Source organism: Penicillium solitum (assembly GCF_028829755.1).
Source record: "Penicillium solitum strain IBT 25940 chromosome Unknown utg000003l_segment0_segment0, whole genome shotgun sequence".
Lineage (NCBI taxonomy): Eukaryota > Fungi > Ascomycota > Eurotiomycetes > Eurotiales > Aspergillaceae > Penicillium > Penicillium solitum.
Window position 1 is genome coordinate 1,208,676 of NW_027072123.1, and position 26,577 is coordinate 1,235,252.

The 26,577-nt window shown below is 48.1% G+C and overlaps 11 protein-coding genes across 11 annotated transcripts; 9 read left to right on the plus strand and 2 right to left on the minus strand.

The window, feature by feature from the left end:
- Nucleotides 1-276: 276 nt before the first annotated feature.
- N7455_004343 (uncharacterized protein) lies at nucleotides 277-1,470 on the minus strand (the record flags this gene model as incomplete). Its single annotated transcript, XM_065604776.1, has 3 exons — nucleotides 277-670; nucleotides 754-1,027; nucleotides 1,083-1,470. The coding sequence occupies 3 exons, from the start codon at nucleotides 1,468-1,470 to the stop codon at nucleotides 277-279; spliced, it is 1,056 nt and encodes a 351-aa protein (XP_065461676.1).
- A 132-nt stretch (nucleotides 1,471-1,602) lies between these two features.
- On the plus strand, nucleotides 1,603-2,856 carry N7455_004344 (uncharacterized protein; the record flags this gene model as incomplete). The annotated part of the gene is made up of 4 exons (XM_040958157.2): nucleotides 1,603-1,670; nucleotides 1,724-1,767; nucleotides 1,827-2,495; nucleotides 2,606-2,856. The coding sequence occupies 4 exons, from the start codon at nucleotides 1,603-1,605 to the stop codon at nucleotides 2,854-2,856; spliced, it is 1,032 nt and encodes a 343-aa protein (XP_040811348.2).
- A 506-nt stretch (nucleotides 2,857-3,362) lies between these two features.
- On the plus strand, nucleotides 3,363-4,076 carry N7455_004345 (uncharacterized protein; the record flags this gene model as incomplete). The annotated part of the gene is made up of 2 exons (XM_040958248.2): nucleotides 3,363-3,623; nucleotides 3,687-4,076. The coding sequence occupies 2 exons, from the start codon at nucleotides 3,363-3,365 to the stop codon at nucleotides 4,074-4,076; spliced, it is 651 nt and encodes a 216-aa protein (XP_040811390.2).
- A 1,770-nt stretch (nucleotides 4,077-5,846) lies between these two features.
- N7455_004346 (uncharacterized protein) lies at nucleotides 5,847-6,881 on the plus strand (the record flags this gene model as incomplete). Its single annotated transcript, XM_040958150.2, has 1 exon — nucleotides 5,847-6,881. One exon carries the CDS (start codon nucleotides 5,847-5,849, stop codon nucleotides 6,879-6,881), a length of 1,035 nt encoding a protein of 344 aa, XP_040811289.2.
- Nucleotides 6,882-10,573: 3,692 nt separating this feature from the next.
- N7455_004347 (uncharacterized protein) lies at nucleotides 10,574-11,044 on the plus strand (the record flags this gene model as incomplete). The annotated part of the gene is made up of 1 exon (XM_040958136.2): nucleotides 10,574-11,044. One exon carries the CDS (start codon nucleotides 10,574-10,576, stop codon nucleotides 11,042-11,044), a length of 471 nt encoding a protein of 156 aa, XP_040811385.2.
- A 737-nt stretch (nucleotides 11,045-11,781) lies between these two features.
- N7455_004348 (uncharacterized protein) lies at nucleotides 11,782-14,166 on the plus strand (the record flags this gene model as incomplete). Its single annotated transcript, XM_040958173.2, has 1 exon — nucleotides 11,782-14,166. The coding sequence occupies one exon, from the start codon at nucleotides 11,782-11,784 to the stop codon at nucleotides 14,164-14,166; it is 2,385 nt and encodes a 794-aa protein (XP_040811433.2).
- A 100-nt stretch (nucleotides 14,167-14,266) lies between these two features.
- Nucleotides 14,267-14,833, plus strand: N7455_004349 (uncharacterized protein; the record flags this gene model as incomplete). The annotated part of the gene is made up of 1 exon (XM_040958238.2): nucleotides 14,267-14,833. The coding sequence occupies one exon, from the start codon at nucleotides 14,267-14,269 to the stop codon at nucleotides 14,831-14,833; it is 567 nt and encodes a 188-aa protein (XP_040811344.2).
- Nucleotides 14,834-15,237: 404 nt separating this feature from the next.
- Nucleotides 15,238-18,292, minus strand: N7455_004350 (MCM DNA helicase complex subunit MCM6; the record flags this gene model as incomplete). The annotated part of the gene is made up of 4 exons (XM_040958167.2): nucleotides 15,238-15,360; nucleotides 15,439-16,428; nucleotides 16,488-16,623; nucleotides 16,677-18,292. 4 exons carry the CDS (start codon nucleotides 18,290-18,292, stop codon nucleotides 15,238-15,240), a joined length of 2,865 nt encoding a protein of 954 aa, XP_040811334.1.
- A 1,207-nt stretch (nucleotides 18,293-19,499) lies between these two features.
- Nucleotides 19,500-20,129, plus strand: N7455_004351 (uncharacterized protein; the record flags this gene model as incomplete). Its single annotated transcript, XM_065604777.1, has 3 exons — nucleotides 19,500-19,587; nucleotides 19,645-19,984; nucleotides 20,105-20,129. The coding sequence occupies 3 exons, from the start codon at nucleotides 19,500-19,502 to the stop codon at nucleotides 20,127-20,129; spliced, it is 453 nt and encodes a 150-aa protein (XP_065461677.1).
- Nucleotides 20,130-20,149: 20 nt separating this feature from the next.
- N7455_004352 (uncharacterized protein) lies at nucleotides 20,150-21,262 on the plus strand (the record flags this gene model as incomplete). Its single annotated transcript, XM_065604778.1, has 1 exon — nucleotides 20,150-21,262. The coding sequence occupies one exon, from the start codon at nucleotides 20,150-20,152 to the stop codon at nucleotides 21,260-21,262; it is 1,113 nt and encodes a 370-aa protein (XP_065461678.1).
- Nucleotides 21,263-23,125: 1,863 nt separating this feature from the next.
- Nucleotides 23,126-26,531, plus strand: N7455_004353 (uncharacterized protein). Its single transcript, XM_040958138.2, has 3 exons — nucleotides 23,126-23,286; nucleotides 23,337-25,137; nucleotides 25,194-26,531. The coding sequence occupies exons 1-3, from the start codon at nucleotides 23,245-23,247 to the stop codon at nucleotides 26,054-26,056; spliced, it is 2,706 nt and encodes a 901-aa protein (XP_040811404.2). The 5' UTR covers nucleotides 23,126-23,244; the 3' UTR covers nucleotides 26,057-26,531.
- The last annotated feature ends 46 nt before the right edge of the window (nucleotides 26,532-26,577 follow it).

Sequence of the window (26,577 nt, forward strand, 5' to 3'; positions counted from 1 at the left end):
ATCCAAGTTTCCGGCCAAGACAGATCCTAAAAGAGATGTAAGTCCAAACCTAGCTAAAGCTTCAAGCTCAGGGGCTTCTGAGGTCCATTTTGTGGTGCTGTAAATTCTCTGACTCTCTATATGCTTCTTGGATCTCCTTCTCGATCCGTAGTCAGGGATAATATACAACTCAGTCAATCCCTTATTCGACCAAATCTTCATACAGATAGACGCGAAGGGTCGGGTTACTAATGGGGACCTGCATCAAGATAGGCCTGATCCGGAAAATAAGAGGCTTCATTGTCGGTATCGTGGAGTCCACTGACTCCATAACTCGATGCCGCACATAAAGTATTCCAGACTCTTGATGTACATCTCGAGATCATGTGTCCAGCTTTCCATGTTGTTGTGTCGAATTTCATTAGTGGATTGCTTGAGAGCGACCTCCAATTCCCGACAGTAGCTATACATCAAGCGCTTGCATGCTGTGTATGGTAGTCCTGTCTCGTTGGCAAGAATGTAGATGGCGGAGAGTGGCCGAGCACCATCGGTTGGGTTCGCCTGGTATACTTTCCATTCTCGCTCCCAGCTATAGATATCATTCATAACACTGACATGCCGAAATGCGGTGCTTTCCAAAGCAGCGGTCTTTTTGAGTTCGGGGGTAGTAAGATAGAGCTTGGCACCGAATCTAATGAGAGCTGTGTAGTATCTAAAATGGCCGTCAGTACTCAACAATGATATCCGAACATAAACAACAACGACAATACATACGGTCTGCCCACATCTATCTCCCTAAATTTGAGGTATGATCCGAGAGTTTTTATTGTGCTCCTCTCTTGAGATGTCTGAGCCTGCAGAAGTTGACAAAATCCCTGGGCAACGTCATTTGTCAGAACCTCATCCATACTTCGCATGGCCAGGACAGTATCGTGAAGCATCCACTCAAGGCAAATACTTCTGTCGGGGCTCGCTGTTCCAAGCGCAATTGTCATAACCCTGTCCCGATACGACAGCATTTGTGTAAAGCTCATTTTTTCAAGTTGATCTATCTCAAAGGTCAATAGATGTCCAAAACCCAACCTCCGGCCATGAGAGCTCACCATCAATAAGTAAGGACAAGTAAAGCATCTTGCATGTCAAATCAATCCGATCATCTAGCGTCAATGGGAAAAGGTGACTAAAGGCGCGGGAGAACCCAATACAAAGGAACCCCTTTTTCTCCTTCTCGCTGGCGAAATTCCAATTGTTGCCGAAATAGGGCTCAACCTGAGCTTGAATTTGTTCCCATCCTAGTGGATGGGTTTTGGATTCCAGTTGGCGTGTTGGAATCTCGCAAGGGAAATTTCGTGGTGTTGAGTACTGTCTGGCCAATTTGTTTATTGAATAGATGTGGGACGAAGAGATCGGGCGATTGACAGCCAATTCCACTTCAAATCGACGTTCATTTGCCAATCTCTTCCAGATGCAAGCCCTTTGAAATCTATGCATGGCAACTTATGTCGATTGGGTTTCATTTGAGTTTTTGGTTGGCGATTGCGAGTCTCCACCACAGATGCTTCCCAGGTGCACATAATTACGCACGGACCATCGAAACGTGATGTCACTCCATATCGACCAACCATGGTCCATGTCACTCTTCTTTTAACGCTTATCTCTAATTCTACTCCAAGCTTGCTTCGTACATATATGTACGTATAACATCCAATCGACATTCTCTCCCCATTACTATCTCATCTTGCAGGCTGAACTCAATATTAGAAATCAGTCTACCCCGCCAATCCAATCGTCAGCGTTTGCAAGAGAAAGAGAGAGGCCAAGACCTTCATACTGACATATGGTTCCAGCTTCGGCTTCTATCGGCCATCAAAGCTCTCTGCAGGTAGCCCTACGGCGCCTCAGTGCAATCAAAGCATACAGTGGGAGTTTCCCCAGCAGTTCTTTGAGTCTGTCAACAAAGGCTGCCACAATGAGCACACCGTCAGAGAACCGACAGCCTGCCCCATGGCGTGATATCCTTGATTCTCATCTCGAACAAACACCTGGATATGAATTCACAATTGCAACAATTGGTTACAATGCTCAACAGCGTCCTGTACCTCGCGTGCGGACTTGTGGCTGTCGTGGTTTCTTCCCAGAACTCGAGCTCCACCCTAAGGGCCAGGAAGCTATGGATCAGCAGGTGGAAGGGGGTGGCAATCCACCCGTGTTCGAAAGTGACATGCTGTCATTTACCACTGATGCTCGAATGGACAAGCTTCCTCAACTAGAGTCCTCGGGTCATGCGATTGAAGCGGTGTTCTGGCTAAAGGATCTCATGACTCAGTGGCGCATCAAGGGGACGGCATATGCAATCGGCAACCCAAGTGGAGAGGATGCAGAGGAAGAGAAGACCTCTCGAAATGAGATAAGAAAAGCATTGAGGGTCAAGGGGGATGATGACAGCGACATTGCAAAGTGGACATGGGAAAAGGCTGTCACAAAATACTTTGCAAACCACTCCCCTGTCGCACGAGGTATGTTGTCTCTATATTGGTTCTTGTGTTTTATTCCTACATTGATCTTATACCAAATTGAAAAGCCCTGTTTTCCTGTCATCGCCAGCCCATACTGACCAAGAATCTAGGTTCTTTCCGAAATCCTCACCCTGGACAACCTAGATCCTCAACTCCCAGCCAACTAGATCTCAAACTAGGTCAAAAGGTTCTGGACCTCAATGACCCCGTTGCCCGGGCAAATTTCCGAGTTGTCGTTATTCGACCGGATGAGGTTGAGCGTTTAGATCTTACTGATCAAGAGGACGCCAAAAGATGGAACTGGACGTTGATTGACGGAAGCGATGGTTCTCGGTGGGATGAGGTTGAATTGTGGCCGTGATTCTACCAATACTACAAAGACATTCATTTTCTACACGTTTAGGCGAAGTTGTATTCCAAAGAATAAGCATGAATTGGGCCATCTACGTTGAATGTTTTCATCTTAAGTTATAAGGCTCTGCGTCTATACGCATTAATGGAATACTTCGAAAAAGACCCCCGTTCAATGCCTTGGTAGTTTCCGTAGGTGGTGGTTAGAAGCTGCACCGAATGAGTGGGGTTATCAAATATGCTTGATTTGCGTGGTTTGCTTGATGTGAGGTTGACGTGTTGCTCTGGTTGTCGCATTGCTTGAAAGAATCTTCACTCTTGTCAACCTGTCGCAACTCGACCACAACGACTAATCCAACGACTAATCCGCGTCACACGCGCGACACTTACCTTTTGACTTCTCATTTCCTTCAATCTCATTAGTGAAAGTGAGTGCCTTCAAATCTCATTCTCTTACCCACATTATCCCAGCACATACCTTACCACCAGCACGTTCAAAGAGTGTCTGAGACCAAAATGCCTAACAATAACCCTGCCTGTGCTGACTGCAAAGCCAAGAAGAAGCGGTGCATCCACCGCAACCAACCTGTGAAGGTCACCGAGGCTGAAGCTGTCCCAGCCAGCATGTCTTCCCCCTCCGCTCCCCCTCCCCCTCCTCCTCCTCCTCCTCCTCCTCCTCCCGTCCCGACTCCCGCGGCGACTCCCACCCCTGTCGCTCCCCCCGGCGTAGCCACCCGAGGCCGCCGCAAGGCCGCTGAGGATAAGGCCAAGGCCAAGGTACGTAACATCGATCCTCTGACTTCTCTTTGGTGTTGTCATCCAGCTAACGCATGGATCTAGGAGATGAGTCCCGCTCCGGCGGACTCCAGCGACGAGCTTTCCTCCGTGCCCTCCGAGGCCGAGGAGAAGCCGGTGGTGAAGAAACCCACCAAGCGCACTCGCCGCGCCAAGCCCACCGCCCCCGAGTCCCCGATCGGGGCCCCTGACCTCTCCTCCGATAACCTTCATGCCGCCTCCACCATGTCCGTCCACCGCGTGTGGGCGCGCGAGCTTCAGGGCAACCTCCAGGAACTGGAGAGGGCCATGCAGGCCTTCAATGAGGCTCACCGCGATGGCCTCGCCGCTCCCCAGGCCTTGAATGAGGCCCACCGTGAGACCCTCGCCGCCGCCCAGGCCATCCAGCGCACTGTCAATGGCTGGATTCAGACCTGGGCGGCCTCTGGTCGTTGAGCATTCTCAACGTTCATCGCCGCACCCCTCCCACGCTTCGGTCCTGGTTTCTTTGGTTCTCATGCGTTGGGATGGAAATTTGCGGTCGGTTGAGATGTTATTGGGGGGAATTTTACTGGTTTTGATCTGAGAGGAAATTCTTCGATCCCTGATATGGGACGTACGCGACCAGGTTAGGATAATTCACGTGGCTTGAAGCCACGTGAGCCTGGTTTGCACCCATGGATCTGTTTGTTTTGTTTTCGAGAAACGTTCCTGGTGTCCCCTGGACACCTACTTAATCCATGGATTTTCGAAGTCGAATCGTCCCTTGTAAACATAAACCCCTATGCCTAGGTAGTAGTAGATTCGACATGTATATTCCATACTAGCATAGCCCAATGTTGAATGAGTTATTTGTATGTCACGCGTGAAGCCTAGAACTAGAACATTCAATGTAGTCGTCTTGAAAAAATATATATATTATTTTCAAAGTGATTTGGAGGGTTAGGGCCTGATATGGACATATACCTTGGGAAGTTCCCAGGACTGTACATTAGCGAATGCGAAGAAGTGTATGATACCAATGGCCAGCTCTCGATTTCCACCGATCAGCCAACCACCGTTGCCTATCAAAACACAGTGGGACCCGAGCCTCCAACCAGGGACACTCCCGGTTCTTCCGCGGGAGGGATCGTCCGGCTCCCCAATAGTGTGTCCCAGGGAACTCCATTTGTTTTTTTCCAAGGTTGGTATGTATTGGAGTATTTTACTTTCACAATACTCGTATTCCCCGTGATCCCCGTGATCCCCGAATCCCCGGTTTCTGGTCCCCGACCGTTACGTGTCAAACCTATCTTAGGAATGGTACCCGTCACGGTTGATGTCTACAAAGTCTACAAAGTACTCCGTACAGGGTTCTCATCAAATTTAATTGTCTTTTTTTTTTCTAATTGGCCTGGTCTAATTCAACAATCTCCAGGTCTCCAGCTATCTCCCCATGTATTTCGGTTGCTGGGAGGCTGGACTTTCCGAAGAATGGGTGGCTTGAGTACAGCGTTTGGATGATCCGGACCATTCTCATCATGATCATCACAAACTTTTTTGGAGCCTATGCAAGACTTGTTACCATATCCAATGGTCAACTACATAACTACTCCGTAGAGGAAGCTAAAGTACTAATGGAGCACGGAGTACTCCGTATACTCAGTTCCCTAGGGCAACACTACTCTTAGTCTGCATGAACTGACACTGACACATGCAGTAATCCACCTCACCGCTTGAGTGATCATGGTACAAGCGGTCCAATCATTAATGAAAGAAGAGAAGTTGTAGATGCGGTTAGCCCTAGGATATGCAGGATATGGCACAGGATTCCTATCAAATACATCAGGTTATGGACAGAGTATATATTACTAATATACGGTACTCCGTACACCGTACCAAGGTATGACCCACTAAACAAGGTATTTACCATACCAATACCATACTCTTCGATTTCTCCATTCCCAAAGGTTCTTTTATTCTCTTCATCTCTCCCCCTCCTCTCTGCTTCACCGTTACTTGCACTTTTAACTGCAGATCATATATCATTGAGGGGTCACTAATCCCTTCTCTTCTCGCTTTCTTCGGCACCTTTTTGTCTCTCCACCCTTACGAATTCTGGTCGAACTCACGATTTACGACGAAACGAACACCAGAAACACCTCCCCAATTATAATACTGTGACCGCCCATTCTTTAATTTCGAGCCTCTGAAAAAGTGTGGCAACGGGGGATTCAATAATTTGTTATGGCCATGGCATCAATGGATGCTCTTGGGGCCTTCACCCACATGAAAGACAATATTCCTGCCTGGATCACTCGCGTTTCAGAACTCGCTACACACACTCACAAGAAACACGATGAATACTCCGAAGCATACAGACGCCACGCAAACTTCAAGTCCCGCCGACGCAAAAACAGCTCTGTTTGCTCCATCCACACCAATGACCTCGTTCCGATCGCAGAAAGAAAGGGTCCCGGCCCAGAACCTCTGGCCCTGGGGACACCACAGGATGCGCCCGAGCAAGGTCAACGTTCAGGTCGGAAGCGCACTACAGATGAGGCCCCATCAGTCGAGTCCAATGAAGAACACAACATGTTGGTAAGCACGCGGCACAATGTCATCATTGAGTATGATGGCCACACACAACAGACGCTCGAGGCAATTGTACGCGATATCGGGGTGGCCAGGAACAACATCAGACGAGGACAGATGTCATTGATGCCGCGCACCGGACTACGCTCGGGCTTGTTGAGCAAAGGCATGATGAATATGCCGAGTGGACTGGGACAGACCGGGCCACTCTCTTGTGTTCGCAGCACCCGGACCACATCTGGAGTTGTCGGTATCTCTGGGACCAGCGCACTTCGGAAAGACTCTCCTTTTGACTTCGCAGACAAGCAATTAGAACTTGCTCATGCGCTTTGCGAGACAGCAGCTTACCAAGTCCTCCGATCTGGCGATTGTGGCACGGAATTGGACGGCGTGGAGGAGAAATTCAAGATGCTACTCGAGGCGGCTATCAACGAGGTCGATCGTATCATGGCAGAAAAGAAACAACAAGAAGAACACGAGCAGAGACAACAAGACGGGACTGCGGAAGAAGGACCTCCCAAGCCGCCCCCTACTCCATCCGCGGCCCGACTCGCCATGGTTGCTGCCATTGCTGCGAACAAGCCCTCAATGGCCACGACAGGCGCCATTGAAGTCGATGATAACTCATCTCTTTCGGCGGAGTCGATTGACATCACTGCATTCCGATCCACTCGGATCCGAGTGTAAACACTGGCACAGCCAACACTTGACCTCATATTAGCGATTTAGCGTGTGTTGAAACCCTTCCAGCAAAACCATTACAGCCAGTTGATACCTTTGATCTGTTGAGACCATTTCTTTCTCTTTGATTGGCCTTCTTTTTTTTGCCTTTCTGCATCTTTGATTGCGATCTGATTTGTAGTTACGGGGGCGCGCATACCAATTACTCCATTCATTCCCTTATTTGCGATCCATGTTTTACTGTTCTTTCTCACTGTCTTTGATCACATTTTTTTCAATATTGTCCTTGTTTTGGGGTACATATCTCCTGCCTGTCTCTTGCATCAGCTCATGACTCATTCCCAAGGGAGCACGGCGTTGGGATCGGCGTTTTTATTGTTTTTTTTGGTTTCCTGGGCCTCTGCGTTCTTTGCGTCCATTCTCAGTACATATTTATGGCAGGAATTTGAAGTGCTTTTTTCATGGATATTTCAGCTTTGTTATCAAGTCTGCATACATATAAGGTCTACAACATACGATAAAGAATTGTGCAAAGAATTGTACGGAGTACTACACCGTACGTTAAAGGCGTGGTGGCCCCAACATTCCAACAGATATGAGTCAAGTTCCGCCAATAATGTGAAATGTACAAATGAATTTGGGTCCTTGTCATTATCCTTGTCTTCCCTGTAATAATCCTGGATTCAGCTCGGCAACATCCCAATGCATAACCGTTGCCGTCCCCTGTCTCGGTGCGGGAAGACAACGGCATGCATGTCTTGAGTGATTCGCCAAGCAAAGTCGCCAGGATGGGCTCCGTTGTGGAGTCCAGGAGCCAGTGATACCCAACCTTCCTAATTAAGTAAACAGTCTGGTAATATACATAGTAGTAGCTTGAAGACACAAGTGGGGGGGGGCCTTAACTAGGGGTAAACTTCAGTTCTTTGTACAACTATATGTTGTATACTCCATAACAGATAATAGAGTATCACCCGTGTGCATTGTCGCTCAGATCATCTTTAATGTTCCCCACGTCACCCACGAGGGCTGGGGCGGCAATTTCCTTAATTTGTTTCGCGTTCAAAGTACCTCTTCAAAGGATTTGTACGTATGCACGTATGGCACACACTGCTGTGGAGTACGAAGTACGAAGTACAATGTACATCATGCGACCCATTATAGGTGCCTACTTTGTGCTTAGTACAGAAAAGCCTTGTTTTTATACGTGCGAAGTACTTTGTACACATTTTTCTATATGCATTGAGAGAAAATTCAGCTGAGACATACCTACTCTCCATAACTACGGAGTACAGAGTACAGTTGTACTATGTACTAAAAAACGCCTCTGGCTTAGCTTCCGGTGTGTGCGTGGAGATGATATTACTATGCATGGTCTAGGCACACTTTCTCTCGGTCGATGGATGTGGCAGCTAAGATAATAATAATATATATAATAATATATATGGTGGCTTCCACCTGGCAGCATGCAAGTGCAGGGATCTTGCTTCTCGAATATACAAAGTACGTAACTGAATCAGCTTGAATACAGTCTGTCTGTATTAGTATTATATTCCTTCTTTCTCGTTCTTCCGAGAATCTCTATCTCTAATGTCCCCTTGATAGTCGTCTCACCTTGAGCACAGGCTCTATATTGAAAGATCTCAATTCAATCTAATAAAAACATGGAATATATTAAGGAAGATGCTTAGCATCAAAGCTGAGACTCTTAATTTTAACATTAATACAGTATAAGTATAGTAATTTAATATGTATTCTATACCAAACCCCCGCCCGTCTCTATGCCGATCAATTCGCTGTCAACTTTACCTTCCCCTTTTAGGTAGCGCGGATCATTATTCCAGTTGCTTTTTTTTTTTTTTTTTTTTTTACGGGATCAAAGTACGATGTAAGAGGGGGCAGAAAATTTTGGGTCTTTCTACATTACAGAATTGTTTTTATACCGTTCGACAGTGCTTTACCCCTGTACATACAGAAATGTGTCCTACCCCTTAATAGGAGATTCAATGATGCAGTTACAGTCTACATATCAGACAATCAACAAAAAAAAAGCACAAATTACAACCCAAAATTTGTATTTTAAATTGATATTATCGACCCCACTCCCACTAGCCAGAATTGACAGGTGTCAAAGGACATAGCAAGCCAAGAAAGCCAAGCAAGCCACCATGGTATCCTACCGCAATTAAACCCGGATAACAAGGAGCCCCCATGACGCTTGACGGCAGTGGCCCTTTCTCTGTTAGTGCGGAATTCACAACAAGGATGTGAACACGGTGCATAGGCTATAGTAACCTCCTTCCCTCCTTGGCAAGGGGGTCACAGGATTCTACTAGTTTGCTAGCAGGGAAGATTCTACTAGTATCTATTATTTCAGTTGTTTCAGGGGAGATATCGGTACTTCTGGATGTGATATCTAAATTGCGGCAGAATCAAATCTCGCTTGTAGGTATACTCCGTACGTGGTGTGATGATACACAGCATAAACTTTATGCGGGTATTTGGTTGTCAAAAGGTAAAATCCACCTGGGGCACTCGAAAGAAGCTTACTTGCAGGGGAATGGGGATGATTTGAGTGGATTAAATACGAGTACGAGTAACTAACAGAGCTGTATCAATCACCTTCGTCTTGACAAAAGTACCTAAATGTCACATGTTCACTAGTACTATTGTAAAGTACGAGATATCGTTGTTTGTATCTGCAATCGGGATGTCTACAATGTACTCTATAGCAGAATAAAGTCGAGGATGTCTCAGTAATAGAGCCGGATTAGTGATTGACTGATGGTTCTCAATCCAATGGCTAGATCGCTCATTTTGTAATACTCGAGAAGTCATGTGCGGTATACGGAGGAAAATATTGAACAATATATATTTTATGCCCGAAAAAAATGAAGAACCTCACTATACTACATAGACTTCTTTACAGGGACAGGAGATTGGTGTGATATTCAAGTTCTATAGTCTCCCAGTAAGCTGTAATATGAATATTAGATGGTATAATAAGGATTCCATTTAATATATATATATTATTGAGTCATGGCCGACCATGGTTATCAGAGTTACTGACTTCCCGAGATTTGATATCCATCTATGGATGTCATTCATCGGGATTGTACTTACTTAGTCCAGAACAACTGTGCCAAATCCATTAACAGGCAAAAAGACATTGCAATCATTTCAATGATATAATGAATATTAAAAACATATAGGTAGGTAATCAAAAAGATAAAAGATATTGCATTGACGGGGAATCGAACCCCGGCCACTACTTATCAACCACTTCAGATGAAATGATATGGAAGAGTAGTATTCTACCACTGAACTACCAAAGCTTCTTATTGATTTTGTTGCCTTGTAACGTATTCTGACTTCCTAAAATCTGAATCATTTTTCATTTATAAAGGTGTGGGATTCGAATTCCCCCACCTTCGAAGTCCACTCTCCTCCCTACCTAATTATTGAATACAGCGCTCTGTGTTAATCCAGGTTCTAACATAGTGATGGTATATATTATTATATGGTATACCCTAGGACTATAGTGAAATGAAGTTTCTTACGCGTGAGGGACTTCGTGCCGCGAAGCGGAATTGGATTGGACCGGGATTCATTATTTGCAAAATGAAGCAGTGTCGCTAGAACTGCCAGTCCCCGTCTCGGGGGAGCAGCAAGTGCGGAGGATAAAAATATACGGATCTCCAATGACGCCGGAGTTTGGCCTTTGGGCCTTCCAGTATCTTTCAATCCGCGACGTGTGGACCGGGCGCATCCCCGATGATACTGATATTCTGGTGGTGCATGGCCCCCCGGCTCTATATGGTGACTGTGATGGGGAGAAGGGACCGGATGGAAAGATCAAGGTTAAAGGGGATGGGTATCTATTGCGCGAGATACAAAGAGTAATACCCAAGATGGTTGTCTGTGGGCATATCCACGGGGCATTTGGTGTTACTGTCATCCACCACGATGGAATCGAGGACGTTATGAATGGACTGCAGATGCGATGGGAAGATTATGATATACTTGGAGCTCTCAAACAGAGCATATGGAGCAAGATCACTATGGGGAGGAATGTTGAGCACCCGGAAGAAACACTCGTCGTCAATGCCGCCGTTGCACCAAGTGCTCTGAGAAGCGAGGATAAAAGCGCAATTGCTATCGATTTTCACTGAGTACAAATATATATAAGAGCAAAGATCCATCATATCATAACTCATCGGAAAATGATAGCCAACAGGTTCAACCTTCAAATTAAATGAATATGCGGTTGCCAATGCAGGATATTTTTCTTATTATCGTTGTGGAACATAGCATCTCGAGTACTGTCTTTCCTGAAGCGTAGATTACAGCCGGTGTCCTGGCTTTGCACATAGCCTCAAGTGCAGTTGCCAAACCAGAGTCGGGCAGGTTCTCTCCCACTTTCTCTGTTCACACGAGGTCAAGTTCTGAGTTAGGTGAGCTACTCTTCACCCAAGTCTCTCGTCTTCCTTTCTAACATTTCAGAGGTCTCCCACCATCTTCCTCTTTTGCCATTCCCATCGTTGCAAATACATGCTTTCCTCCGATACCATGGATTCAACGGACGACGAGGTTACCCAACCTGATTGGCAAGTGCTGGATTTTTCCAACATGATGACACTAAACAGTCATGCCCTCAACTGGTACAACTTTTCGACCAGTTATCCCGATGGACATTTCAAAGGGAAACAACCAAAGGATGTGAGAAAATAGAGAGAGGGTTCTCTATCCTTGAACCTTTTTCAACATTTTTCTACGCACATCATGTGCGCTGCGGAATGCACCACTTCACAAGGCACTGTGCACAGGGTTCCTTCTCAGTCTGGGACCAATCTGGTTTTTTTCCATTGCCAGGGGAACAGAAATTCCCCATTTCTGTCTACGTCTACGAATGACAACTGGAGCCTCCTATCGAGATTTCACTTTGGTTTGGACTGCCTGGGACCACGAGGACTTCAAGTCTAGGAGAAGATCAACCATTGACCCACCCGAATCAGAGGAATTCACATTTTCAGCATCTCTGACTGACGTGAAATTCATAAAGACCACTCTTGCAGACAACGCAGCAAATCCATGCAACGGAGTGGTTGGTGCAGAATGTTTTCGGGTCCAATGGAAATGTCTCACTTCTCCCCAAATGATATCCGGATTCAACATACCGGCCGACCAACTTAGACGCTTGTTCACCCCGGGGCAAATCACCATCCTCAAAGAGTTTAGGGCTATGAGTGGACAAGGCACCTCCATCGATGTGATGACTCGAATTCGACGCCAGGAGGTTGAGCAGAACTGGCGTGCGATGACTTCCATGCCTAATCCTACGATGGCCCCGTATCCCTTTTACGCATGTCGTTACGATAAAAGATCAAAATCATTCGAGGAAATGATGACAATTCCGCCTCTTTCGACCCACACGATCAAAGTTCATCATCTTCGTCGAAAGTTTGGATGGTCGAGCAAGTCCGAATATAGGTACGCCGATCCGTATGAGATACTCACCCACACCCCAAACCCATTCACCGTGTTTCTTAACGAGAGGGAATACGAGGCTATCCGGATGATTGGCTTGCTTCGAGAAGCGGAGGCCCAAAAAGAGACCTATATCGCACACTTTAATCGTTTCTACGAATTCAACCTTTTGCGAGCCTCTGACGTTCTTAAATCCCAAAACAAAGACCTTGATGAATACTTCTACGGGGTTCTAGATGCCAATCTCAGAGCCCGAGGTGTGGGTGATGCTGACCAGATGTGGTTGGAACAAGACATGCCTCTCCCGGAACCTGGAACGCCGGTCACGATTTCCCCATTCAGACCCAAAGGTGCTACTTGTGGGATAGAAAGAAACAGGCTATGGCATGGCCATGTTGTCTCTTCACAAGGTATACCAGAATTTCATATGTCATTGAACGCAATCTGTGTCAGACTCAAGAGACCAGTCAACTGGGAATCAGCGGGGATGCCTTTTCGCTTGGCTGGAACTGCGCAATTCGGCACACCTAATCCAACAATTGCTCAAGGGCGCTGGGCAATCCGGTCTGCAATGTGGGGCAACGATCGTTATGATATTGCGAAAGACAACAAGATGAAACGGCTCCTACTTGCTCACAATAACTCAACACTGGAGTTCTATCGAGATGATGATGATATCGATAAACAGACATATCGATTCATGACCCGCATTACTGCAGCTCGGAATGAGAGGCAAATATATGGCATTCGATCGGCACTTTCAAATGGAGTCACCTGGCAAAATTTCTTCTCTTTGGTCACTGGTGCACCCGGGGCTGGAAAGCCGTCGGTTTCGGTTTCTATTGCAGCTCAGTGCCTTGAGAGAAAGTGGCCTCTGCTTATCGTTTGTGCGTCTAATCATGGTCTGAACGTTATCGCAGAGCGCGTCGCTCGGTATATGGAAAAGAATGATATCCCCATGACGGGATTCTATCGACTGGAAACCGACTTCGCAGAATCATGTGAAATGCAAGTACCGGAAGGAGTGTTTACGGATATGAACGATGAGGGCAATCCGAATGCCAATTTCCTACAATCCCCAACCCTCAATCATCTTTATCAAGATCTCCGACAACGTGGAGTCGATGAGAGTCTCCAGAAGATCATGATCTCCTCAATACAAGGAATGATAGACCCAGGTCGGCGTTTTTCACTAGGCAGGCACATCAAGGATGCTTTGGCCAACATTATGACACGCAGTCAGGACAAGCAGATACTGGGACACGGACCATCGACCGCTGGGGAGAGTGAGGAGAGCAGTCTTCTCTGGCGGTTCATCACCTTAAATGAACTTGTGCGTAGACAAGGCGATATATTCCTGCAGTCCATTGCGCTTGTTCCGACTGCGACCCGTGCTATTTCAAATTCAACGTCAAGTCGTGGGATTCAGTCATCCGATCCTAGTGGGATCCAAGCATCCCTTCTTCGTGAGCAAAAGGAAGTCTGGCTAAGACTACAGGAGTTTTACCTGAGCAATACGCGTGTAGTTCTATGTACCGCGTCAACCGCTGGTCGAAGATCGCTACGCAATTTCAAGCCTGCGTATTTGGTTGTGGAAGAAGCCTCTCAAATGGCCGAGACGCACTCTCTCAATCCAATAATGCGCAACTTGAACAGCTTGCGAAAAGTCATCTTAAGCGGGAATACAGCACAGCTTCCCCCAACGGTGATATCGAAAGGCAAAAATGAATGCTTCAACACAGAGATTGTCTCTCTCTTTGAGAGAATGATCAAGACCGGATACCCGTATACGGAACTAAATGTGTAATACCGAATGACAGGTGATATTTGCAAGCATGTGAGCGAGCAGTTTTATGGTGGTCGCCTCGTGCAATGGAAGACCACACTCCATCGGGTTTTCTGAGGAAATGGTGAAACTCTTCGGCTGTGCTCCTGGAACATTGTTCTTTGTCTCGGTAGCGAAATCGTCAGTTTGGTGCCGCAAGCAGGGAACCTCCCTTCTAAATGCAGAATATGTGAACTTCATCACTATTCTAGTAGAGGAACTGGTCGCAGCGGGCTGTGCTCCACGGGGCATCTTGGTCCTATCATTATATGATGAGGAACGCCACGCTCTATCTTCTTTGCTCCATGGTGAGAAGGGCCTGAAGGACGTTGAAGTTGAAAGTGTTGATGCCGCCCAAGGGAGCGAAAGCCCCTTTGTGGTTCTCTCGACAACTCGACCACGGGGCTCCATAGGGTTTGTACAAAACCGCCCCCGACAGTGTGTTGCGCTTAGCCGAGCGCAATCCGGTCTTGTTGTGGTTGGTGATGAATTCATGGGGAAGTGGAGCGGTGAGGGTTACAGCAGCTGGGATAACTTAATCCAAAATCATTTAGCAGTAGGGCGGTTGATTCGGCGGGATGGTCACCGCGACATGATGCGCCTTCTTGGGATCCCCAATGAAGACTGGGTTGAGGTTACCAGGAATTGACGAATTTGCTTTTTGAATTTGCGACTATGAAATTGTTATGATTTGCACACATATACGGAAGCGAATAGCCACGACTGGGCTGGAAAACTACAACGAGCCGATTATTCGTGCTGCGATTCGAAACACATCTGCCCTATCCTCGGGGAAGATCGGGGGGCTCTATCGCCAAGGTCGAGGGTGTCGGGATTCAATTAGTGTTGTGAAATTTGGATTGATTTGAATTCAGTATCATTCATGTCCTATTAAACATAAGACGCAACTAAACGGATATCATCACTCATAACCCCCTGCTCCTTCTATTTAACCCAATGAAAATGCCTAACATAGCCCGGCCCTGAAAGATAGACAGTACGAAATAAAGAAAAAGAACAACGTATTCAAGAGACAGAAAGCACAATCCCATCTCACATCTCCTCGTAGGCACAATCCGGATGCATGACGAAAAGAACCTTGCCGTCATTTTGCTGGGCGTCATCGTCAGTTCCATCTGTGAGGCCAGACCCGGAGATACGCAGCAGGAGTTTGTCCTATAGAATAACTTTGTTAGTGACATGTACTTGGCAAAAATTTACAGATATTGCCGTAGCAAAGGAAGAACGACTAACCTTGACCATGCGTTTCAAGACCTTGCCTGCCAACTCGCGCTCACGCTCGTAATCATCTTCGGTGTTGAGTTCACCCTCAATTTGCTCCAAGTACCAGAGTAGAAGATCTTCTTGCTCGACACCTTCGCCCGAGTTCACCTCGTCCTCGTGTACGCGTCGGACGACCAGGTTCAGGATCTTGGCGTACTTGTCGTAAGTGATCTTGGTCTTCTGGCGTTCCGACTGGGCAGGGGCTGGAGCGGGTTCTGCGATATCACGCATGGGGCTGTCACCCTCGTTGTCGCCATCGGCCATCTCCTGGTCTTCATCGGCGCCATTGGCGTGAGTAGGGACATCATCTTCAATCTCAACATCATCTTTCTCAACAGTCACGATACTCTGGCGGAGAAGATCGTATGCCTCGATGACGAACTTGGGAGTGATCTCCTCGACACAGTTGGCCTTGGCGACAGCCTCGGACAAACGGATCAAAGACTCGAGTTGACGAACGGTGATACGGTATGAAGAGCGGCCTATACCTCCCTGGGCGTCATTGGAGCGGAGCTCCTTGTATTTCTCGACCAACAGTGTCTTCGCCTCGTCAGTGAAGACGGGGCGGAATGTGCGGGCGAACCGGATGTAGCGCTGCAATTGTTCTGTGCTCAGTTCGGGCTCAACAGCCTCATCACGGTTCATGTGCACGTTGACAATGTGCTCGGCCAAGCTGCGGTCAACAGACTCCTTTGGATCATCGCGGATAACAAAGAACACATCGAAACGACTCATAATGGGAGCGCTGAAGTTCAAGTTGTTCCGAAGAGTTTGCTTCGGGTCGTAGCGACCATTAACGGGGTTGGCAGCAGCGAGGATGGATGCACGGGCATTCAGAGTAGTATGGATACCAGCCTTGGCAATGGAGATTGTCTGCTGTTCCATGGCTTCGTGAATAGCGACCTGATCGGCGATATCCATTTTATCGAACTCGTCAATGGCACAAATACCACCACCGTTCTATAAGGAAAATGTCAGCGTTGAACCCAAACTTAATCGGAGCCACATTTGGAACATACCGCAAGCATCAGGGCACCGGCTTCAATGGTGAACTCGCCTGTCTCGGGATCCTTCACCACTGAAGCGGTCAAACCAGCTGCCGAGGAGGCTTTACCACTGGTGTATACTGCACGAGGGTGCAATGAGCAGACGTATCTAAGAAGCCATGTCAGTAACCAATTGTTATGTGACGAGTTGGGAAAACTTACTTCAAGAACTGACTCTTACTGGTCGATGGATCGCCAACAATACAGATGTTGATATCACCACGAAGTTTCAGGCTCTCAATTGATGTCGACTTGCCAACACCACCAATCAACTGCAAAAGTAAACCCTTCTTGATTTGACGATGACCCCAGATCATGGGGGCAATCGAGTCCACAAGTCGGGCGTAAATATATTCGGAGTGCACCAGTCGCTTGAGATCCTGGACTTCAGCCGGGGTAAGACTTTGCAAGAAAGCTTCTTGGGCTGATTCATCCCCAATATCAGCCTCCTGGTTCTGGTTCAAGGAAGCCAGGATATTATTTGACTGGCCACTCAGCTGCTGCTCCGGCTTCTGGCCAGGAGTCGTTGTGTCCGGGGTAACCATGCAGGAAAGGAAGGCCAATCGGTAAGTGAGATCACGCACGCCCAGAGACTTCAATCCAGAGACTCCGCTACCACCAACCTCGTTACCTCGGAAGGAATTGTTATCGCGGACGGCCTCAGGACGCACACCGGGAAGACCCAATTGACTGACATCAGGAACGACAATCAAGGTACCTGTGAAGACGCAGCGTTCACCGGCCTTGGCGCGATCAACCATTTCACCACGCAAGATGACATCCATTGTGCGAGGCATGCTACCAGTTGGAATTTCGTGCGACGATTCCTGGAGCTTGACTTTCTGCCAATCGACAAATGTACTCTTCCCGATATCCAGGCGCCATCCCACGCGGTTACCGCAGGTGTTATTGGGGCACTCCGTTGGCTCAGTATATTTGAAAGTTTGTTCAACATTCGGGACGACAGTTTTGCAACCTTCACAGATAAAAGTTCCCAGCGACAACTCTGGTCTAACTTCTGAAGTTCTTGTGACAGTTCCAGAGACGGACAGCAATTTTCCGATCTGATTCGTCCGAAGTTGTCGCAGTCTGGAAACCAGAGGCAGGTTGTAAAATGCAAGGGCAAACAATTTGTCCGTTTGCTGGTGGCGAGTCTTCTCACGGATCTGACGCTCAAGGTCGGGGTTATCTGAAACGCCCGCATATGCTGAGGCAACTGAGGTACTGGCTCGCGAAGAGGCGCTGGCAGTCATTCGGTGGGAGACGAAATAGTCAGGTTCGTACTTGGCGATAAGGTTGTGAAGTCCTTTGGTGAGGAAGGGTTGGAATCGATAGTATTGGCCGGCAATGGCATCTGCCAAGACAGGATTAAGGATGTGTGTGAAATCAACGTAGAGAGTTGACAGCTCGAATTTTTTCATCCCCTTGATCTGAGCAATATAATACTTGTCACTAAGAAACTCTCCTGATGAGGGTGGCGCAGAAGATGAGGGTTCATCGATGTATGACTCGAGCAGCTCTTCAAATGCCTGCTGGACTTTCTCTGCCGCCTCATCGACCACCGGTGGGGGGCCAGGGGCATATGGGTTTCGCATACGGCTGACTGCCGAGCTTCCCGCTCCGACAACTTGGTCATCTGGGAAGGCATTCATATCACTCATAGGGCCATTGCTCTCTGAGCGTCGGGAGCTGGGCAGATTGTCGGATCGGAGGTTTTGATCACGAGAAGGCGCAGAGCCCAGCTCGGACTGGATCACGGCGTCGAAAAGGGAAGACATGGCAAAGAGCTAATCGGCTAAAAATGGCCAATGTCAAAAAAAAAAGGGTATTAAGCTCCCACGTCTTGAGGGGGGAAAAGAAATGTGGAGAGATGATATCGTCGACTCAGTTTGCTATCTTATTTTTCGTGGGTCTCCTTCGCGGGTCTCCTTGGGCAACTAACGCGTGACGCGAACGCGTATTCGGAGGAATAGTTGATCCTATACCGACGCGTTAAGTGGTTTCCTTATATAATCATCCACGCTAACCCATATAGGCAGTAGGTCCTCCTCATCTTCACTGCAAATAACATTGAGTCTTCTGCTTAGTGCCCCCACTATCGTTCTCATAAGGCGCACAAATGCTAGCTCCCGAGGTTTCCGAAGTCATAGCCTAACTTCTGGTCTTCAAATCCTGAAACATGTTCATCTTAACATTTACCTATGAAATTAAATGTGAATAGGGTAGTATAGACTTGGAAACTGCAGCTATGACGGGAATTATTTGTCAATACTAATAATATAAGAGTTGCAAATCAACACCCCTTTTCATTCACCAACTGACAAATAGGGAGATAAGACCGTGAGCCCCCTCCGCCAGCAGCCCACTTTAAATGACATATCCCAAATCCCGGATACTACCTAGGTACTTCACAGTTCGGCGTACTCCGTAATATATATTTGAAATGAAATACAATATACTCCGTACTTCAAATGTAAATCTGAGATTATTTTCAAGTCCCAAGTAGGACAGTGAACAGGTCAATAAGCAGTTTATGCTTGTTTTCTGATATGTATATGTGTGGTTATGGACCTATTGTAGGTATGGGTCACCTCCCGAGGTTGGAAATTACATTGGGTAAATGGTCGATGCTTGGCGCTTATATAAGAGCTCCTCTTCACACCCCCCCGGGGTGGTGCCCGCACTGGAGAGCATCTGAAACCATCCCATTATTCCCTCCTGGGGAATTATATTCCCCTCGCGTTATATTACCTTGTAAGTTAGAACTGTTCTGTGCTAGCGTGCTTTCCTCAGCACCCTTTCTTCCGTACATATTCTCCGTAAACCTTCTGACATTGTCATGTTATAGGACTTAGGTGTCTTGCGATGGTTTCTTCCAAATCTCGAGTCCTTGGTTGGAGGAATCTTGGTAACCATTGGTTGGTTATGCAGTCTTGATTGCTTTATTGTGTCGACAAAGGAAATCTACTTTTTTTGCACCTCGACATGTCTGAGAACGAACGACGGTTAGTATCGACACCGACCAGGCCCAGCGCTGTCCCGCCGTTGGGCCCGTCTGACACGGATGCATCGGGTAAGCCCCCCGGCCCGCCTTTACGGGCCAACCTCTCAACTTGCACGCACAAATCAGCGGAATCTTCTCAACCAGCACCCTCTGCATCTGGGCAGGGCCCGAAAACAGCCAAACCTGGAAGGCGACGACGCGCCGCTGAATCGACCAACGTACCCAAGAACCAACACTTCTACTTTGTTGATCAGAACTCGTCATCCAAAGAAAAACGCGCTCATGTTATGCGCCACCATGTACAGGAAAAAAGGAAACAGCACAAAATGTCACGCGGGGTATCTCCCACCGAGCAAACCCCAGATTATACATCATATCCGGCGAAGAAAGAGGCAGGAACTGTCAAACAGACGCGACTGGAGTCGCCCTCGGCAGCTGCGCAACCCCCCCAAACGGGGAAACCTCGGTATGGGAATCACTTTCCTTTAGTCAAGGATCTAGGCCACAGCCAAGGCTAGCCTAATCTAGGTGTAGGCTTAGCTGCAAAGACAATGGATCGGGATGCTAATCTCATGGTATGATACAGCTACAAATCAGATTCTCAAATCTGAAATCACAACCTCATACATCCATGGCACAACACATTGGGTCGCCGATCACGATACTCGATGCTTCGCGAAGGGATCCGTTTGCCAGTCTCCCAATGGAATATGACAACCTAGATATTGAATTGGCTGATTATTGGAGGAACAAGTTGACATACTGGTCCGGGCAGAACCTTCACGTGAAAAACCAGATTTTCCGCACTGCTATGGGAAACGTTCTCTCATTCAAGGCAGTAGTCCTGTCATATTGCGCGCGGTGGAAAGCACAACTGTACGGCATGTCCGACAGCACCGAAATTCAGCGCCATGTTGGTCAAGCTGCCAAACTTATCGATGATGCTACCTCAGGCTTAGCGCTAGTCGGGGCGGATGACCTTGCAATGGCCTTGGGTGGAATGGCCTTGCACGAAGGGCGCTTCGGGAGCAAGCAACTGGCCCACATGTATGTTGATCGGGCGGTCCAGGTTATGCGACCGAGAACAGGAACCAACAGGCCTGTGGAAGTATTTATCCACTACATCCGATACCTTATGATGCCAGAAGGCCCCCCGATCAGTTTGACCGAGCAGCAATGGCTGCTCACTTTTCTGCGCGGAGCCGAAGACCTCATGCGACAACACAACTCCCCCGAATACATCCTCCAAGCACCCCACAGACTCAAGGCTTTCGAGATGGAAAGTCCTCTATTTTCCCTGCTGTCTAGTGGACCGCGGCCCTCCCATGTGCCGCCCGAGTCGCGCGTATATGTGGTCCGCGATGCGCATACCCAAGAGGTCAGCCGAACGGCGGCGCTCATTTATATCACGGCTGCATTGTGGGATTTCCAGGAGTCCCCAAACAAGACTGACCGATTCCTTCGCTTTTTATGTACGGCGGCGAAACAGCACCACCTCGATCGAGATCCAGCTTGCGAAACCCTTCTGTGGTTGCTGCTGGAGGAAGGACATGATTCCGATCTACAAGACCCCGAACGAGGATGGTCCACTGGCGAGCTGCTCCAGGCGCACAAACGGCTACGGCCGGACCTCCAGTTCCAGTTTAATGAGATTCTCATGAGTTTCTTATCTTTTCAGAGACCTATCCGTGGGGTCACCGCATTTGAAGAGGATCTTCGACATAGTTCACATAGTTCTCAATGATAAATTCTCTGATTTCAACTCTACCGCAGCTACTCTGTCCGGAATACTATGGTGTCAACACACAACTCAGGCACGAGTAGAATGTCTTGGCAGTCCTGGACCCGAGTACCAGGATAAGTCTAAGCGTCATTGAGTTCTCCCCAGTGGAGACTAAGGGGGGGGGGAAGGAACCTTGTAGGCTCCAGGGCTGGTTCCCCCTTCCAGATTTTCAGACAATTTGATATTCTCTGCATATATCATAAGAAAAAAAAAAAAAAAAAAAAAAAAATAAAAATCTATGATCCTTTAGACGTTGCCACACCACTTGGCAAAGAAAGATCGGGTCTCCATGAGTCCCAAGCGCATGCGTAACGCCGAGATATCTCCACAGTCAAACTCACCCGACGCTAACCAAATACGTATGTGCCGCCCGTAGGCGTGTCGCGTCGCCTACAGCTATCCACCCGTGAATTGTGAGATCGATCGTCATACAATTCGCTGGTTGTAACTCTAACGTTACCAATGTACATAAATACATCATATCATTACAACATACAGTAGATCAATTCATCGCCCACGATTCATGATAGAATCCAGAATATTACGTAGAGATTTTTGTAATTTTTTTATTGAGGTGTAGTAAATGCAGCTCCTGTTGTCTGGGGGCGCAGCTAAGGTTTCAAGTTGTGAGAATGTCATCCTCATCTTAGGGCTTGGTAACTTTACCTACGGAGTACAACACTGATGGACTCGCGAAGGGGGTTTCATGCAAATCTTAGCCCCGCCGAACACACAGATTCGGTCAATAGTGTAGCCCACTAGCTAGCCTAGCGCTTTGTGTGGCGACAAATCCCGATCTACGGGAGTTATTGGATCCAGCTCAGGTACTCCGTGTTTGGTATGAAATTATTATTTGACGATCACCTCATGACTTACTCCGTAGTGGGAATTGACATGCAATGACACGACAGACCGCAATGATGTTGATACTCCACTAACAAAGTAGAAAGTGAAAGAAAAGCAATAGCAATTGCAATAGCAATAACAAAGCAATAACAAAGTATCGACACAAACCTCGTGTCTTCCTGAACTCGGATATTGATCTGTGGAGACACAATTTACATACCCCTGGATTCTCCAAGGCTCGAAAGATAAATTCCCTGGGACTTTTCCCAATCTCGAATATGTGCGACCGAGGATTCTGTACCTACAAAGTATTCCAAGAAGTTTGTTTTGTCTTACAGTATCCCTTGCACGGTTCGAATTAATCAACATCCTTGTCAACTGAGCGTCATGATCGTCGGGTAAAGTAGCTACGGTAGCTCAATTCGGTTCTACAAGGTAGATGTGGCTGGGTTGTGTGGCGGACATGTCCGTGTCGAAGGCTGGAAAAATTGGATCGGCTGTGAAAATCCAATTTTTGACTCCATACTCGGTACGGAGTAGAAAAAAAACAGAAATTCATTTCATGTGATTGAATAAGAGCCATGGTGCCACCCGTGGATGGATCATTGATTGCGACGAACCTGAATGGATCTTTGGGTCACATCTCGACCACACTGGACAAAAGTCTGGATTGCCCACTTGCCACCCATGGATTGACTTAACGCTAGATTGGAATATTTAAGTTCCAAGGTTCAATTGCAGGAGAAAAAAAGAGAAAAAAAAGAGAAAGAAAATAGGAAAAATGGAAAAAATAGAAAGAAAATTCCCAAATAGGAAGATATCCCCAAATAACACGAAAGCACAATCTAAGGTGCTCCAATTACGTAGACAGATCGAAGATCCAAGCCCCTCTCCCTGTTGTCCATGGGTTCCATGGGTCCTTACTAAACTTTAAGCTTCTCTCTCTCTTTTTTTTCCCTTATCTTTTTATTTTTCTCTCACACCTGGGGAGACTTAACCCCCTCCCCCCCTCTCCCTTCCTCCCCGATCATTCACACACGTGAAATTGAATCGTGTTTTTGGACATTTTGAATATACCCATTGCGAATACCTTCAGAATGGCCAACGATGCCGTCCACTGGCTGGTTGCCAGGGACTCGGTAAGCCCTGTCGCACACCTAGGTAGCTGGCTCTTTACTAACAATACTAGAGCGATAACCCGAAGGACACCACGCCGTCCCTGTCTGGCCTGCTCACCACCCTAATCCCCGCCCTCATCTCCTTCGTTGTGATGGTGTTGCTCTTCATCATCCTGCGTAAGAGCAATCGCAGAATGTACATGCCCCGAACCTACATTGGATACCTCCGTCCCTCGCAGCGCTCCCCCGACACTCCGACCGGAAGCTGGGACTGGATCAAGGCTATGTACCAGCTACCCGACACCTATGTCCTGCAGCATCACTCGATGGACGCCTACCTCATGCTTCGTTTCCTCAAATTGTGCTCCGTCATATTGTTTGTCGGTTGCTGTATCACTTTCCCCATCTTGTGGCCTGTCAATGCCACTGGTGGTGGTGGAAAGGCCGAACTTAACATGCTGAGCATTTCGAATATTGCCGATACTCAATACGGTCGTTACTACGCCCATTGCTTCCTCACCTGGATCTTTGTCGGCTTCATCTTCTTCATGATCACCCGCGAGCACCTCTTCTATATTAACCTGCGCCAGGCGTACCTTTTCTCGCCTGCCTACGCCAACCGCCTTTCGTCTCGCACGGTTTTGTTCACGACCGTTACCCAGGACCTCTTGAACAAGGACAAGCTTCGCACCATGTTCGGCCGTGACAAGGTCAAGAATGTCTGGATCGCAACCGATACCAAGGAGCTCGAGGAGAAGGTCAAGGAGCGTGACGCTGCTGCCATGAAGCTCGAGGGTGCGGAGACCAAGCTCATTGTGCTTGCTAACAAGGCCCGCGCCAAGGCCCTGAAGAAGCAGGGCTCGGCTGAGAACCCCGAGACCGAGATTGGCGATGGCCAGTTTGATGGGGAGTCTGGTTCCGTTGCTGCTCGCTGGGTGGAGGCTAAGAAACGTCCCACCCACCGTCTCAAGATGCTCATTGGCGAGAAGGTCGACACTATCAACTGGGCCCGTTCCGAAATCGAGCGTCTCTCTCCCGAAATCGAGGAATTGCAGGCCAAGCACCGCGCTGGACAAACCAAGCTGGTCTCCTCCGTCTTTGTCGAGTTCTATCACCAGGCTGATGCCCAGGCTTCTTTCCAGTCTGTGGCCCACAACCTCCCCCTGCACATGAGCCCTCGCTACATTGGTCTAGACCCTACTCAGGTTATCTGGTCCAACCTCCGCATCAAGTGGTGGGAACGCCTCGGTCGTTCCGCTGCCACCCTTGCTTTCGTTTGTGCTATGATCATCTTCTGGGCTATTCCCACTGCCGTCGTTGGTGCTATTTCCAACATTGACTCTTTGACCAAGATTGTTCCTTTCCTGAAGTTTATCGACAGTGTTCCATCATGGATTAAGGGTGTTATTACCGGTCTTCTGCCCACTGTCATGATGGCTGTCCTCATGGCACTGGTCCCTATCATCCTTCGCCTGATGGCGAAGTGGGGTGGTGCCCCTAGTCTCGCTGCCGTTGAACTGACCGTCCAGAATTGGTTCTTCGCTTTCCAAGTTGTTCAGGTTTTCCTGGTGGTGACCGTTGCCTCATCGGCCACCAGTGTCGTTCAAGATATCATAGCCAAGCCCTCCTCAGCTGCCTCGCTGCTGGCCCAGAAGATCCCTACCGCATCCAACTTCTACATCTCCTACATCATTCTGCAGGGATTGTCTTTCAGCGCCGGTGCTCTTCTCCAGATTGCTGGCCTCATCATCGGCAAGATCCTGGGCAAGTTGCTTGATAGCACCCCTCGCAAGATGTACACTCGTTGGTCAAGCTTGGCTGGTCTCGGATGGGGCACTGTTTACCCTGCCTTCACATTGTTGACCGTCGTTGGTATGTTAAACCCTCTAATTGATGTATTTTGATCACGATACTGACTTTCGTTATAGCAATTGTCTACTCTTGCATTGCGCCGCTTGTCATGGGCTTCGGTACTATTGGTCTCTACCTGTTCTATTTCGCCTTCCGGTACAACCTGTTGTACGTATCAAACGCAACCATCGACACCCAGGGCCGGACCTACACCCGTGGTCTGCAGCAGCTCACTGTCGGCTGCTATCTGTCCATGGTTTGTCTGATTGGCCTGTTCGCTATTGGCTCCGGTGCCAACCAAATGGCTCTCGGTCCCCTTATCCTGATGATCATCTTCTTGGTCTTTATCATCCTGTTCCACCTCTCGATGAACACCGCCATGGAGCCCCTCCTCAACTACTTGCCCAAGAACCTCGAGGCCGAGGAGGAGAGTCTGCTCGCCGCGGAGAAGGGCAACGTCAGTACCCTGAACGAGAAGTCCAAGGATGACGACCTGAACGGCGCCAGTGGCTCCATCTCGGCCCCCCGCGACAGCGGCGTCGCCAACGTGGACAATGGCCTCGGCAGCGTCGACTCTGCCGAGAAGGGTCTCACCGATACTTCGCCCCCAGCGCCTAAGCCGAACGTGTTCACCAAGTTCCTGCGTCCGGATCTGTACCACAACTACCACCAGCTCCGGAAGCTGGTTCCCACCTCGGAGGTCCCCTCTTACCCCGCCGAGGTCGAGCGTGACGCCTACTGCCACCCCGCCATCACCTCGCAGCCTCCTCTTCTCTGGGTTCCCCGTGACGCCCTTGGAGTCAGCTCCCAGGAAGTCGCGCACACCTCGCGTGTCATCCCCATCACGGACGAGGATGCCTATCTCGACGAGAACTGCAAGATCCAATGGAACGAGGAGAAGGGCCAGCCCCCCATCTACGAGGAGAAGATTGACTACTAAACGCCTTTTCTCCCTGCTCGATCTTGATGTAGTTCTCGTTTGAGTGTCTAGTCAATGATCTGTCTCACCGGCCGGCGAAATGCATTCTGTTTATATGCCTGGTATACAGACATGTCATCCCCGACCCTGTTTCTTCTGTGATACCCAGCTGGCTAGTCCACTTGACTGGCTGGCTCTAACTCGGGCATTTTGTTATATTTGTCCATCTAAGATTGGTTCTGGAGCTTACACAACTCTCGAGCCTTTCGCTTTTCCTTTCTATAATCTTTAAAGTAATCAATCGGTGGTGCTTGTTCACGTCTCATGTCAATGTTATGTTGTGAGGATTTTGGCCATACAATTGGACATCTTGGACTATGCTTGACGATTCTTGATTTCGAGTATTTATTGCATGATGTATTATATTCACCCGGCCACTTTTGGTTAGGGCTCTGAATGATATGGATGATTTTTCCTCTTTTATTTATACGTTTCCCAAGTCTTTTATAATATAGACCATTGGCTAAAAAGCAGGGTCACTT

Bases quoted from the DNA above. Each gene is read 5' to 3' on its own strand.
- N7455_004353 (XM_040958138.2), top strand. From the start codon at position 23,245: ATGGCCAACGATGCCGTCCACTGGCTGGTTGCCAGGGACTCG. The intron at 23,287-23,336 runs GTAAGCCCTGTC...TAACAATACTAG, and splicing joins GGCTGGTTGCCAGGGACTCG to AGCGATAACCCGAAGGACAC. The intron at 25,138-25,193 runs GTATGTTAAACC...CTTTCGTTATAG, and splicing joins CACATTGTTGACCGTCGTTG to CAATTGTCTACTCTTGCATT.